The 15,000-nt window shown below is 44.8% G+C and overlaps 1 protein-coding gene across 1 annotated transcript in view; it reads left to right on the plus strand.

The window, feature by feature from the left end:
* LOC143292273 (speract receptor-like) overlaps positions 1-15,000 on the plus strand; it is a 434,645-nt gene that overhangs the window by 379,035 nt on the left and 40,610 nt on the right. Inside the window, exons 10-13 of the mRNA XM_076602459.1 lie at positions 2,730-2,853; positions 6,115-6,279; positions 11,141-11,245; positions 13,758-13,829. Coding sequence (XP_076458574.1) covers positions 2,730-2,853; positions 6,115-6,279; positions 11,141-11,245; positions 13,758-13,829 — 466 coding nt within the window. The remainder of the gene's footprint in view (positions 1-2,729; positions 2,854-6,114; positions 6,280-11,140; positions 11,246-13,757; positions 13,830-15,000) is intronic.

Genomic DNA, 15,000 nt, shown 5'->3' on the forward strand with positions numbered 1-15,000 from the left:
GTAATTCGAACAGCTGGGAACATCCGGAATGGGGTTAGGTTCTGCACAAAGCAGGACTTGAAAAGTGAACGTGGAATATTAATTAACAAAGAGAAATTATGAGAACAGTTTCACATTGTTCATGAAGGAGAACTGATCCATCTGTATACACTTTCATGATTGTGATCTGAATGGGTATATTCCGTGTCACAGTGACGTTACACAAGAAGGGGAAAAAGGGGTGGGTGGTGGTGGTGGGGGGTCGGGGGGTCGCATGTTTTGGTTTAAGTTTATCAACTTTTTCGGCATCAAAGTATGCACTGCTCGTTTTACAATGGTCTCTTTAATACGTGATATGCTTGTACTTGCGTACACATGCTTTCATTGACAAAAGAACATTTTGTTTCCATAGTCACACGCACAAGCGCACTAACAAGAGTATCTGCGAATTGTTGAAACAAAAAACAACAAACAAACATAAAACAAACAAACAAACAAAAAAAAACAACCAAAAACAAAAACCCGAAGGCCCATTCACCAACAACTGATGACGTGATTTCTTTCTCATTACAGTTGTACTCATCATCACAGGTCCGTGTTGATTTTTGTTCACCCTTACCTCGCTCCTCCATTCCCTCTTCATCATATTCCCTCTGTCTGTCACTCTCACATAACACATACGTACGCACGCGCACACAAACGCACGTACGTTCGTAGGTGCACACACGTATGCACGTACACACATACACAATACCCACCCTTCACCCGTCTCTCTGTTTGTTTGGGTTTTACATATTACAGTTTCAGATGCAGGCTACAACCTACAGTTATTTTGTGGTCTCCGGAGGTTTGTTCGCTTATTTTCAGAATGGTTGTCTAGAATGGCCACTAATCTATGGAGCTGAAGTTCTATGTGAAGAGTAAAGTTAAATATAAAGAATGAACTCATAAAAAATCTAAATTGCTTGGAATACGGTAGAAATATACAGTCGCTGAACTATGTCGTAAGTCTGGTAGATTTTGATGTGTGTTGATAATACAAATTACTTCATAATTGTTTCAAACAGAAAGCTGACTGTTGGGGAAAAAAGTGAATTAGCATTGCTCTGAAAAAAAAAAAAGGCTGAACGATAAATAATTATATGGAATGCAGAATATCTATAAAGTGAGAGGGTTTTTGACAGTATCAAAAACAAATCACCAAAGAAAGAATATAATGCTGAATTATGCACAGGTAGAAGAATAACCCCATCCATTGCAGAGAAGAAAAAAAACAACACAAAGATCACGCCTCTTTGAATAACCTGATTTTTCTGTTCACAACCGAAAAGTAGTATGCTCAGCATTTCAAAGATTATATGCCAAAAGAATGGGTTGGTCAGAATAACAGGTGAATAGCAGCCGAGGTTTAGAAAGGAGTGCTTTTCAGTTCATCGATGCTTACTTGCAATTATTCTAAAACAATTTGCTTTTGACATTCGAAGCGTTCAAAGACTTTCAAAAAGAAATTTGATTCTACACATGAAAGCTTTCCTGGTCTGTTTGAAAAAAAAAAATCAGAGGTGAATATATATATTGATGTGTTACAAGTCTGCACAACATTGTGAAAGCAATAGTTCGAAGCAGCACCAACTTCACTGTCTACATTACCTGTACAAATGGTGTGAAACAGGGAAGTATCGTTTTCGTTTCGTGCTCATAAATGACCTTGCTTTACTGGCGATTAAAAATGGAAGGCGTTGTTCAAATTGTGGCCCAGAAATGATTGAATTGTTGATTGTTTTATTTGCCGATTATCTAATTATGCTGTCCGAAACTATTATCAGTTTGCAGACTTGGATGGATAAGATTTATACGCCATACCCCTGTTATATGGAGAAACTCGAAATAATAGTGTTCACACAAAGCGGTTTTCCAGTTGTTGTGGGGAAATAATGATTTTTAACAAGTCTGTAAAGGCTGTTGTGATTCATTATCGCTGTTTAGGAATATGATGAGAGATATGGCGGAATAGCGCACATTGGGTTTCTAATTGTTGGTTTCATTGATTCAGTTGTATCTACTTTCCTTTTCAAGAGTTGTTTTGATTGCTGGTGTTTTTTTTTAAGGTTAACAATGCTTTCTTGTCTCACTTGGTTTTCCTGTTTTGTGTGTGTGAATTTGTTTTCGTTTTTGTAACTGTTTTTAGCCCTGGTATGGTTCTGTTTTATCGGCTTGGATGTTTGCCAGATTGAAATGAATTGGATCAGTGTTTTCAGTTTCAGTTTCAAGGAGGTGTCAAAGCGTTGGGACACATCCATAATCATGTGCTACTGCACCACATCTGCTGTGACAATAAAACAACAAATAGCAGATGCCTGACCTTCGCATTGACCGACCCAACGCGCTGGTTCAGCCTGAAAGTGAAGAGCCTGCCCCCCGGATGATTTTTTTTTTCTCATTTCCTTTGCATAACTCACTCAGTACGGCCAGTCCTCTCTTCTCCTCCACACAGACCCATCGGATGTCCAGTGGGTGTCTGAATGACGGAACCTTTAGCTTCCGTCGTCGGAATTGTGGTATTCTTTGTCAACATTCACCTCTTCAGTATAAGAGCTTTCCGCTTGCAATATTTTGATGATGGTAATTGGGGTGAAACGCTGTTAACGTCGTCTCTTTCGCCGTTCGTATGGAGAGAGATAAACCTATCGCGTTTGGTCAGCCCTTAAGAGCCCTTTACCTGTAGTTACTTTTTTTTCTTTTCATGACAGAAACTGGCGTTATGAGCAGGAGCTGGCCAGTCTCCTGTGGAAGATCGACTACAAAGACATCACTTTTGGGGAGCAGTTGAACCAGGCCTACACCTGCCAGTGGACCTCTAAGGCCTGTACCCAGGTGAGTGCTCGTTACCTCCTTTCAGTTCGACGTCAGCGTTGTAAAACGGAGTGTCCCCCACACACACCCCATATATATATATATATATATATATATATATATATATGTGTGTGTGTGTGTGTGTGTGTGTGTGTGTGTGTGTGTGTGTGTGTTTGTGTGTGTGTGAGTGTGTGTGTGTGTGTGTGTGTGTGTTGGCGTCGGGAGAAATTGGAACTCTGTCGCCTGGTTCAGTCAAGTTGTTGAATTGCAGCGTCTGCTGTGGCTGTACAGTCCGATTTTGGATCGGCAGGATTTATTGCAGTTGTCGCAATTGAAAGTCGCGCCTGGCTCAGAGGGTACATATTCTGCACTCTGCCGTCTGCGCTCTCTTCCCTCTTCCCAGTGCTGTTCTCTGTTCTCGCTCATCTAAACACATGCCTTCTCGGTCCTTCTCCAGCTGTTGCGGTCTTCGGCCACCACCTCCCAAACTGCTGGGTCCATGTCGCTTGCCCTCATGTCTCGTTTGCAGACGTCCCTGTAGCGTAGGACAGGTCTTCCTGCAGGTCTGGAACCAGTGGCGAGCTCGCCATAAAACCATGCTGGAGATGCCTGCCTGGTCAAGGACTTTCTTGTTTGGTACGCGGTCTTGTCACGTGATGCCCAGAATTCTCCTGGGGTTGCGCAGGTGAAAGGTGTTGAATCTGCATTCTTGGCGAGAGTAGAGGATCCATGTTTCGCTGCCGTAGAGCAGAGTGCTAAGCACACAGGCTTGGTACACTTGCATCTTGGTGTTGATGGTCAGCATGGGATTGTCCCAAACCCTCTTTGCCAAGCGGGCCATGGCTGTAGCTGATTTGCCAATCCGCTTGTTGAGTTAGGCGTCCAAGGAGAGGCTACTGGAAGGGTGGAACCGAGGTATGTGAAGTCCTCGACGACCTCGAGTGTGAAGTCACCAATGGAGATGATTGGGGTGCTGCTCACGTCCTGGCACATGACGTTAGACTTCTTTAGGCTAATAGTCAAGCCAAACTCTGCATGCTGGGCGAAGCGGTTGATGAGTCGCTGGAGTGGCTCCTCACAGTGAGTTGTCGCGTATGAGAACCTGTCGCACTTTGGTTTTTATCGCGAAGGCGGGCCAGGTTGAAGAGACTGCCATCGCTTCTGGTGCGGAGATACACTCTGTCCTCCGACTGACTGAAGGCATAGGACACCAGAGGTGAGAAGAAGACACCGTAGAGTCTGGGGCCAGCACACAGCCTTGCTTCACCCCGCTCTTGATTGGGAATGGATCAAAGGAAGATCCATCGTGCTGAACGGTGCCCTGCGTGTCTTCACGAAAAGACATGATAATCCTCAGGCGCTTGGGGGGACATCCAATTTTCTGTAGCAGTGTGAAGAGGCCTTTTCTGCTGACAAAGTCGAAGGCCTTGGTCAGGTCGATGAATACGACGTATAGTGGCCGTCTCTGCTCCCGGCATTGCTCCTGCAGCTGTCGCAAGAAGACCATGTCGATTGTTGATCTTCCAGCTCTGAATCCGCACTGTGTCTCAGGGTATACACGTTCAGCAAGTGACTGTAGTCTGCTCAGGACTACACGGGCAAAGACTTTCCCAAAGATACTTAGGAGGGAGATTCCGCGATAGTTGTTGCAGTCGCTGCGATCACCTTTGTTCTTGTAAAGAGTGACGATGTTGGCGTCACGCATCTCCTAGGGCACAGTCTCTTCTTCCCAGCACTGCAGAAGCAGTTGGTGCAGGTGGTGGAACTGCAGTGTCTTTTTTCTTGCCTTGATGACTTCAGGCGGGATGCCATCCTTTCCTGGAGCTTTGTCACAGGCGAAGGAGTCGATGGCCTTGCCGAGTTCCTCTTCAGAGGCGGGATGTCGAGTTCTTCCATGACAGGGAGGTTTTGGGTGCTCTCCACTGCTGTGTCTGCGACAATGTTTTCTCTTGAATAGAGCTCCTGGTAGTGTACCACCCATCTTTCTACCTGCCTGCTCCGGTCAGTTATCATGTTGCCAGAAGCTGACTTCAGTGGTGCGATCGTGTTTACGCATGGGCCGAAGGCTTTTTTCATGTCGTCGTACATGCCACGGATGTTGCCGCAGGCGGCGGAAAGTTGGATGTTCGCTGTCGCAGTCAGTACTGTGAAAACTACGTCTGATGAGTACGCAGTTCTGCAAGGGCCTTCTGCCGAGCTCCATCTGCCCGAAGAATGTGGTTTTGAGGCGCCAGAGACACGCCTTTCGCCCTTTCTCCTGTCAGTAGAAGCAGTTCCGACGGGCTTAGAGGCTAAGCCAGACGGGCAGGCCAGGAGTTGGGCTTGGTTGTCAGAGGCTATTTGAGACACATACCTTATGGGAGCACTTTATAGGTGGTGGGAGATTATCCCCGCTAATATGTCAATCATATTGGAACCGTACACACACACACACACACACACACACACACACACACACACACACACAGAGACACACACACACGCTCTGTGTGTGTGTGTGTGTAGTCGTCGTTGTCGTCGTCGTCAAAGTAATAGTTATAGTAGTTTTCAATTCTTCGTCTATGCACTCACAAGACGTAAGTAATATCAGATGTGTGTGTCTCTGTGTTTTGGAGGGTGTGTGTGTGTGTGTGTGTGTGTGTGTGTGTGTGTGTGTGTGTGTGCGTGCGTGTGTGTGTGTGTGTGTGTGTGTGTGTGTGTGTGCGTTCACGCATATGTACATAAAAATCATAATCATGCGTACATGTAACTTCAGACATTGGTAATGACCATACCACAATCAACTAACAAAGCTCACCAACCACTATCTGCCCTCTGACTTCAAGGCCTGACTAAGCGCGTTGGGTTACGCTGCTCGTCAGGCATCTGCTTGGCAGATGTGGTGTAGCGTATATGGATTTGTCCGAACGCAGTGATGCCTCCTTGAGCTACTGAAACTGAAACTGACTGATTGCTGCCATTGATCGATTTGATGTTTGTTGATTTCCTTGGCTCTTAAACACTGGTAACTGCCATACAACCAACTGACAAGACTCACCAACAACCAACCTCCAACCCATTGATTGGTTGATTGATAGATTGATTGATTGATTTGATTGGTTAACCCGATGATTGCAATGTTGGTTTCCCTGGCGCCACACCGCCCATTGATTAATTAAGTGATCAGTTAACTTGATAATTGGATTGGTTAATCTGATGATTGCAATGTTTGAAAGTATTCTGTATCTGAATCTAAAATTATGTCCCTGTCCTTGCCACCAAACCACCACCGGTCCGTCCCAGATGGTGCGCTGCCCCAGCCAGATTTCCTTCTCCTCCCAGACGGAGTTCGACTTCCGGCAGCTGTTCACGCACGTGGGCACGTACCGCGGGACCATCGTGGCCATCCGCAGGGTCAACAAGAAGCACGTGGAGCTCACGCGCAATGTCCGCAAGGAGCTCAAGATTGTAGGTGGTGGTAGTGTTGGATTTTTTGGTTGTTGGTGGTTTTTTTTTTTTTTTTTTTTTTTTAAATGATTTCTTTCTAAGTGTGTGTGTGTGTGTGTGTGTGTGTGTGTGTGTGTGTGTGTGTGTGTGTGTGTGTGTTAAGGATTGTGTGGAGGTCAATAGGGAACACTTGGAGCTCGCGCCGCAAATTCAGTAAGGAGCTTTAGATTGTATGGGTTTTTGTTTTTGGTCTTTTTTTTTTTTTTTTTTTTTTTCGTTGCTTTTGTTTGATTGCGTGTGTGTGTGTGTGTGTGTGTGTGTGTGTGTGTGTGTGTGTGTTGTATAGTAGTGTTGGATTTTTTTTTTTTTTTAATGATTTCTTTCTAAGTGTGTGTGTGTGTGTGTGTGTGTGTGTGTGTGTGTGTGTGTGTGTGTGTGTGTTAAGGATTGTGTGGAGGTCAATAGGGAACACTTGGAGCTCGCGTCGCAAATTCAGTAAGGAGCTTAAGATTGTAGGGGTTTTTTTGTGTGTTTTTTTGTTTTGCCGTTGCTTTTGTTTGATTGTGTGTGTGTGTGTGTGTGTGTGTGTGTGTGTGTGTGTGTGTGTGTGTGTGTGTGTGTGTGTGTGTTTTGTTTTTTTGTTTTCGTATTTGTGTTGTTCTTGCTGGTTTTGCTGTGGGTTTTTGTTGTTTATTTTGGGTTGGGTGGGTGGGGAGGTGGGGTGGGGGTAGGGGGGGGGGGGAGTGGACACAGGAAGGACGTGGAGCTCATTTGCAACGTCCGCAAGTCTAGATTGTGGTTTTTCAGGGGGTTTTATTTGTTTGTTTGTTGTTGTTTTTTGCTGGGTAGAAGGAGGAAGGTAAGATGGGTTGGATAGTTGGTGGAGGATAAGTGGGGTTGGGTGGTAAGAAGAAAAGTAAAGGGTGAATGGTTGGAGGAGGGTAAGGTGGGTTCGGTAGTTGGAGGAGGGTAAGGTGGGTTCGGTAGTTGGAGGAGGGTAAGGTGGGTTCGGTAGTTGGAGGAGGGTAAGGTGGGTTCGGTAGTTGGAGGAGGGTAAGGTGGGTTCGGTAGTTGGAGGAGGGTAAGGTGGGTTCGGTGGTTGGAGGAAAGTATGGGTGGCGTGGGGGGGGGGGTTCGAGTATGGTACTGGAAGGAAGCGGAAAGGGCGGGTGGGTGGAGAAGGGGGAAAGAATGGTGTGAGGGTTCTAGAAAGGAGGGAAGGGTGGGTGGTTGAATGAGAGGTGTGTGTGTGGGGGGGGGGGGGGGGGTGGAGGGGGGTAAGTGGTGGTGGAAGGTAAGGTGGTTGAGTGGTGGAAGGACGATGGTGGGAAGAAGGGGATGGGGTAGAAGGGTGGGTTGCTGGAGGAGCGAGAAAGGGTGGGTTGGGGTTTGGTGGTGGCAATAGACGGTAATGGGGTGGGTGGGTAATGGACGTGTTTCAGATAATTGGAATGGGTATGGGGGGTGGTGGGGTGGTGGTTAATGAGGTATGGTGTGTGGTGGGGTATGATGAGTCACCTGGGTGATGGGGTAAGGTGGGGGTGGTGGCTAAGAGGAAGGTGGTGGGTGTTGGGGTAAATGGGTGGGGAGTGACAACGCAGTGGGTGGAGCTCACCAGCTTCACATTTAGGATGCTGACGCTGAACTAATAGCGACACTGCTGGTATTGCGAGCTACACACGACCACATGTTGACGATTTCCCAATGATACTTTCTCTTTTGGAGATAATGAAGTTGACTCGTCTTGACTTTGTATTTGTATTTCTTTTTATCACAACAGATTTCTCTGTGTCAAATTCAGGCTGCTCTCCCCAGGGAGAGCGCGTCGCTACACTACAGCGCCACCCTTTTATTTTATCTTTTCCTGCGTGCAGTTTTATGTGTTTTTTCCAATTGAAGTCGACTTTTCTACAGAATTTTGCCAGGAACAGCCTTTTGTTGCCGTGGGTTCTTTTACGTGCGCTAAGTGCGTGCTGCACACGGGACCTCGGTTTATCGTCTCATCCGAATGACTAACGTCCAGTCCACCACTCAAGGTCTAGTGAAGGGGTAGAAAATGTCGGCGGCTGAGCTGTGATTCGAATCAGCGCGCTCAGATTCTCTCGCTTCCTAGGCGGACTTGTTACCTCTAGGCCATCACTCCACTTGATATGGCTTCCTGTCCTCGAGAGCTTTAGATTGTAGTATTTTCTTTGTTTGTGTGTGTGTTTGGGAGGGTGCAGGGTGGGGTCGATAGGCAGGGAGGAGGAGGGGGTGGTGGGTTGGGTTGGGTTGGGGCAAGTGTGTGTGTGTGTGGAGGGGTGTAGTAGGTGGGTGCCTGGTGGATGGATGTACGGATGGATGGGTGTGGGAGTAGAGGTAGGGGTGTGGTGGAGATGTCAGTAATAGTCTGTCCACCTTTCACCCCCCCCTCCCCCTAATAACCCGGCGACAGGGGACAGCAGAATAGGCCCGTGGTGATGTGTCATAGCTCAAAAGAACCACAAGAGACTGTTCTTGGAAACTGTAGTGTACTTTGCTTCTAATAAGTTGCACAGTTTTCGAGAGAGACGGTTTATTGCAAACACTTTGGCAAATTCACAGTTCGCAACGTGTGACAGACGGTGGGTACACACGTAGCTTCACTGCGGTCACTTTATTGCATATATTGTCGTTTTGATTATTGCATGTCATGTAGAAGGCATTACTGTCAACAAATAACAAAGACACAGGTGATCACCAAACTTATGGAACGTTTTGGACCGACGAAAAGCAGCCGCGGCACCTGAGATGGGTACTCTTCAAAATTAAGCCAGAAGGGACAGTGAGACCCAATATAGATATATTTTTTTTATGTTAACATGATGTTTCGTGATTTATATACTCTAAAGCACCAAAAAATACATACGACAAATTTATTAGGTGGGCGGGGGGTGGGTGAAAGGTGGACCGTTTCTCCTGACCGAGTATAACGTGTCTGGAGTTAAACGGTTGCCAAGAAGCATGTGGATCTCACGCGGACGTCTGTAAGTAGGTGGATGGAGTGTGACATTTGTCGTTGTTGTTTGTTTGTTTGTTTTACTTCACTTTTTTTTCTGAGGAGAAGGTTGTTTTGTGGTGGTTTGGGGGATAGAGTTATATGTAAAACAAGTGCAGGTCAATACCGATTCTGGTATGGAATGACTTTACAAAAATATGTTATTTCAATTTTTAAAAGAATGAGGGATTGGGAAAGAAAAGCAAAGACAAAACTAAACAAAACTGGGGGCCGTTTGATTTTTTTTTCCCCAAGGGACAGAAAGCCATTAATTTTGTTGTGCCAAGCATGACCTCAGTTTTGTCCCCAGTGAGTAGTAGAACTCCGAAAGGATGGCAGTGGTAGGCTTACTATAGATGTAGTGATTCCATCAATAATTACTGCAGGGATGGCAGTTGTAGACTAACTATAGATGTGGTGTATTCCATCAAGGATTACTGCAGGGATGGCAGTTGTAGACTGACTATAGATGTGTTGATTCCATCAATAATCACTGCAGGGATGGCAGTTGTACACTAACTATAGATGTGGTGATTCCATCAATAGTTACTGCAGGTATAGTAGTTGTAGACTAACTATAGATGTAGTGATTCCATCAATAGTTACTGCAGGGATGGCAGTTGTAGACTAACTATAGATGTGGTGTATTCCATCAAGGATTACTGCAGGGATGGCAGTGGTAGGCTCAAAACAGAAGTGGTGATTTCATCAATAATTACTACAGGGATGGCAGTGGTAGGCTATCTATAGATACGGTGATTCTATCAATAGTTACTGCAGGGATGGCAGTGGTAGGCTATCTATAGATGTGGTGATTCTATCAATAGTTACTGCAGGGACGGCAGTGGTTGGCTATCTATAGATGTGGTGATTCCATTGATAATTACTGTAGGGATGGCAGTGGTAAGCTATCTATAGATGTGGTGATTCTATCAATAGTTACTGCAGTGATGGCAGTGGTACGCTATCTATAGATGTGGTGATTCCATTGATAATTACTGCAGGGATGGCAGTGGTAGGCTATCTATAGATGTGGTAATTCTATTAATAATTACTGCAGGGATGGCAGTGGTAGGCTATCTATAGATGTGGTGATTCCATTGATAATTACTGCAGGGATGGCAGTGGTAAGCTATCTATAGATGTGGTGATTTCACCAAAAGTTACTGCAGGGATGGCAGTTGTAGGCTAACTATAGATGTAGTAATTTCACCAAACGTTACTGCAGGGATGGCAGTTGTAGGCTAACTATAGATGTGGTAATTACACCAAAAGTTACTGCAGGGATGGCAGTGGTAAGCTATCTATAGATGTGGTGATTTCACCAAAAGTTACTGCAGGGATGGCAGTTGTAGGCTAATAACGGAAGTGGTGATTTCACACTTGTAGGCTAACTATAGAAGTGGTGATTTCACCGATAGTTACTGCAGGGATGGTAGTTGTAGGCTAACTATAGAAGTGGTGATTTCACCGATAGTTACTGCAGGGATGGTAGTTGTAGGCTAACAACGGAAGCGGTGATTTCAAGATACCAAAAGATACCGAAGGGATGGCAGTGGTAGGTTAACTATAGATGTGGTGATTCCATCGTGATTACTGCATGTAGTGGCGTTCTCCTCCTCCTCCCCCTTCCCCCTCTCCCACCCCTATCCATTCCTCAATCCATTATCAGTGGCAGAGGTGGCTAAGGTTGTGTCGTTATTATTGTGAACATTATCGTCATCATCATCATCATCATCATCAACACACGGCGATCATATTGTTTTCATCGTAACGACTAATGCATGCTTCCCCTCTCTCTCTCTCTCTCTCTCTCTCTCTCTCTCTCTCTCTCTGTGCGCGCACGCGCTTATGTATGTGATATAGATGCGGGAGCTACGTCACGACAACATCAACCCTTTCATCGGGGCTTGCATCGACTCACCCAGTATCCTCATCGTCTCCGCCTACTGCACCAAAGGGAGTCTGCAGGTAGGGTATGAATATCGGCAACGATGGCTGCTGCTGCTGCTGCTGCTGCTGCTGCTGCTGATGATGATGATGATGCTGATGATGATGATATCATGATATTTATGAAGATAACGTCTGCAGGAAGGGTATAAACAATAGTAACGCTGCTGCTGCTGCTGATGATGATGATGATGAAGAAGATGATGATGATAGTTATGATGATAACGTCCTGCAGGTAGGGTGTAAACAATAGTAGCGATGCTGCTGCTTCTGCTGCTGCTGCTGCTGCTGCTGCTGCTGATGATGATGATAATGATGATGATGATGATGATGATGATGACTGTAATAATACCTATTATGATGATAACGTCTGCGTGTAGGGTAAGAATAATATCAACGATGCTGCTGATGCTGAGGATGTGGATGACAATAATTATGACGAGAACGTCTGCAGGAAGGTTATGAATAATAGCAACGATGCTCCTGTTGATGATGATGATGGTGATGATGATGATGATGATGATGATGATGATGATAATGTCTGCAGGAAGGGTATATACAATAGCTGCTGCTGATGATGATATTTATGATGATAACGTTTGCAGGTTCGGTATAAACAATAGTAACGCTGCTGCTGCTGCTGCTGCTGCTGCTGCTGATGATGATGATGATGATGATGATGATGAAGATGATAGTTATGATGATAACGTCCTACAGGTTGGGGATAAACAATAGTAGCGATGCTGCTGTTGCTCCTCCTCTTGCTGCTGCTGCTGCTGATGATGATGATAATGATGATGATGATTATGATGATGATGATGATGATGATAACGTCTGCACATATGGTAAAGACGCCAGTAACGATGCTGCTGATGATAATGATGATGACGATGTTGATGATAACGTCTGCACATATGGTAAAGTATGGTAAAGACAGCAGTTACGATGCTACTGCTGATAATGATGATAAAGATGATGACGATGATGATGATAACGTCTGCAGGTATGGCAAAGACAGCAGTAACGATGTTGCTGCTGATAATGATGATAAAGATGATGACGATAACGTCTGCAGGTATGGCAAAGACAGCAGTAACGATGTTGCTGCTGATAATGATGATAAAGGTGATGACGATAACGTCTGCAGGTATGGTAAAGACAGCAGTAATGATACTGCTGCTGATAATGATGACGACGATGATAGTGATGATGATAACGTCTGCACATATGGTAAAGTATGGTAAAGACAGCAGTAACGATACTGCTGCTGATAATGATGACGACGATGATAGTGATGATGATAACGTCTGCACATATGGTAAAGACGCCAGTAACGATGCTGCTGATGACAATGATGACGACGATGTTGATGATAACGTCTGCACATATGGTAAAGTATGGTAAAGACAGCAGTATCGATATTGCTGCTGATAATGATGACGACGATGATAGTGATGATGATAACGTCTGCACATATGGTAAAGACGCCAGTAACGATGCTGCTGATGATAATGATGATGACGATGTTGATGATAACGTCTGCACATATGGCAAAGTATGTTAAAGACAGCAGTTACGATGCTACTGCTGATAATGATGATAAAGATGATGACGATGATGATGATAACGTCTGCAGGTATGGCAAAGACAGCAGTAACGATGTTGCTGCTGATAATGATGATAAAGATGATGACGATAACGTCTGCAGGTATGGTAAAGACAGCAGTAATGATACTGCTGCTGATAATGATGACGACGATGATAGTGATGATGATAACGTCTGCGCATATGGTAAAGTATGGTAAAGACAGCAGTAACGATGCTGCTGCTGATAATGATGATGATGATGAAGATGATGATGATAACGTCTGCGACTATGGTAAAATCAACAGTAATTATTCTGCTGCTGAGTCTGTTACTGCTACTGCTGCTGCTGTTGATGATGATGATGATGATGATGATGATGATGATGATGATGATATTCATATTTTTTTGTGTTTGATCTAGTTTGACGCTCGATGTGCCTATCATAAATAACTCACGCACACACACACACACACACACACACACACACACACGCACGCACGAACGCACACGCAAACGCACACACACACACACACACACACACACACACACACACACACACACACACACACACACACACACACACACACACACACACACACACAAGCTGTGTACGCCTGCTCGAGTACATGTGTATAAAAAAAAGGTTCTCTCTCTCTCCCTCTCTTTCTCTCTCTCTCTCTCTCTCTCTCTCTCTCCCTCTCTTTCTCTCTCTCCACTCTCTCTGTCTTCTGTCTTCTGTCTGTCTGTCTGTCTGTGTCTGTGCGTGTCTATGTGTCTGTATGTGCTTCCTCTGTGCGTTAGAGAAAGATTGAATCTGTGCATAGGAGAAAATATTGTCGCCTTGTGATTGTTTTTTTTGTTTTTTTGTTTTTGTTTTTTGTTTGTTTCCTTTGTACTTGTATACAATTTCGCATATTGAATTCACAGTATGACATTTACGTTTCAGGATATACTGGCCAACGAGGACATGCAGCTGGACTCTATGTTTATAGCGTCACTTGTACACGATATAGTGCGGGTAAATACCTCTACGTCTGTCTGTTCGTGTGTGTGTGTGTGTGTGTGTGTGTGTGTGTGTGTGTGTGTGTGTGTGTGTGTGTGTGTGTGTGTGTGTGTGGAGATGGGGGCGAGGGGGGGAAGGGGATCGGGTGTGTTGGGAGTGGGGGGAAGATTGTTTGTGCTTATGTGGAGGATGTGTATATGTGTGTCTGTGTGTGTACACTGCGTCTGTGTGTGTGTGTGTGTGTGCGCGCGCGTGCGTGCGTTCGTGCGTGCGTGCGTGGATGTTTGGATGTCGCTGTTACGTTTCCCAATTTATTATCGCTTTTAATGTTCTTTATACATACATATATATATATATATATATATATATATATATATATATATATATATTTATATGTGTGTATGTATGTATGTATACACACATATTGATTTCTGTGTCGTACCCTTTTCTTTTTCCTTCTTTATTTGCGCTTGTTTCCTGTGTGTTTGGTAGAGTGGTAGTTTGGTTGTTGGATGATTTTCTTCTTGTCCCTGCTTTTTTGTTTCCTTCTTGTTCTCTGCTCGTCTCTCCTTTCTATCGTTGAAGTGGGAAAGAGAGTGGAGTCTGAACAATCTGCAAGGCAGATGTGATTCGGTTTTGAGCTGATTGCTTTCATTTGAATTCAAGTCTTTTCACACACACACCCCTCCCCTCCTCAGTGATATTAGATTAAAGGTAACGAAGTGTGTGTGTGTGTGTGTGTGTGTGTGTGTGTGTGTGTGAGTGAGTGCGTGTTTGTGCGTGTGTGTGTCTCTCTGTATGTGTGTGTGTGTGTGTGTGTGTGTGTGTGTGTGTGTGTGTGTGTGTGAGTGAGTGCGTGTTTGTGCGCGCGCGCGTGTGTGTGTCTCTCTGTATGTGTGTGTGTGTGTGTGTGTGTGTGTGTGTGTGTGTGTGTGTGTGTGTGTGTGTGTGTGTGTGTGCTTGTGGACGTAGTACTACAGATTCTGATTTTTTTGTTCATGTTGGTTTCTAAAATAATTGTTTATTTGACGGTATTTCCAGCAATGGAGCAGACTTGTAAGGAGAATAGTCGCCAAGTTCGGTTAAAAAAAAACAAAAAACAACAACAACAAAAAAACAACAAAGAAAGATTGACAGATACGATGCAAATGCAAAGATCGACCTCTAGAGGACAGGGTGACTTTAT

This window comes from Babylonia areolata, chromosome 18, assembly GCF_041734735.1.
Source record: "Babylonia areolata isolate BAREFJ2019XMU chromosome 18, ASM4173473v1, whole genome shotgun sequence".
Lineage (NCBI taxonomy): Eukaryota > Metazoa > Mollusca > Gastropoda > Neogastropoda > Buccinidae > Babylonia > Babylonia areolata.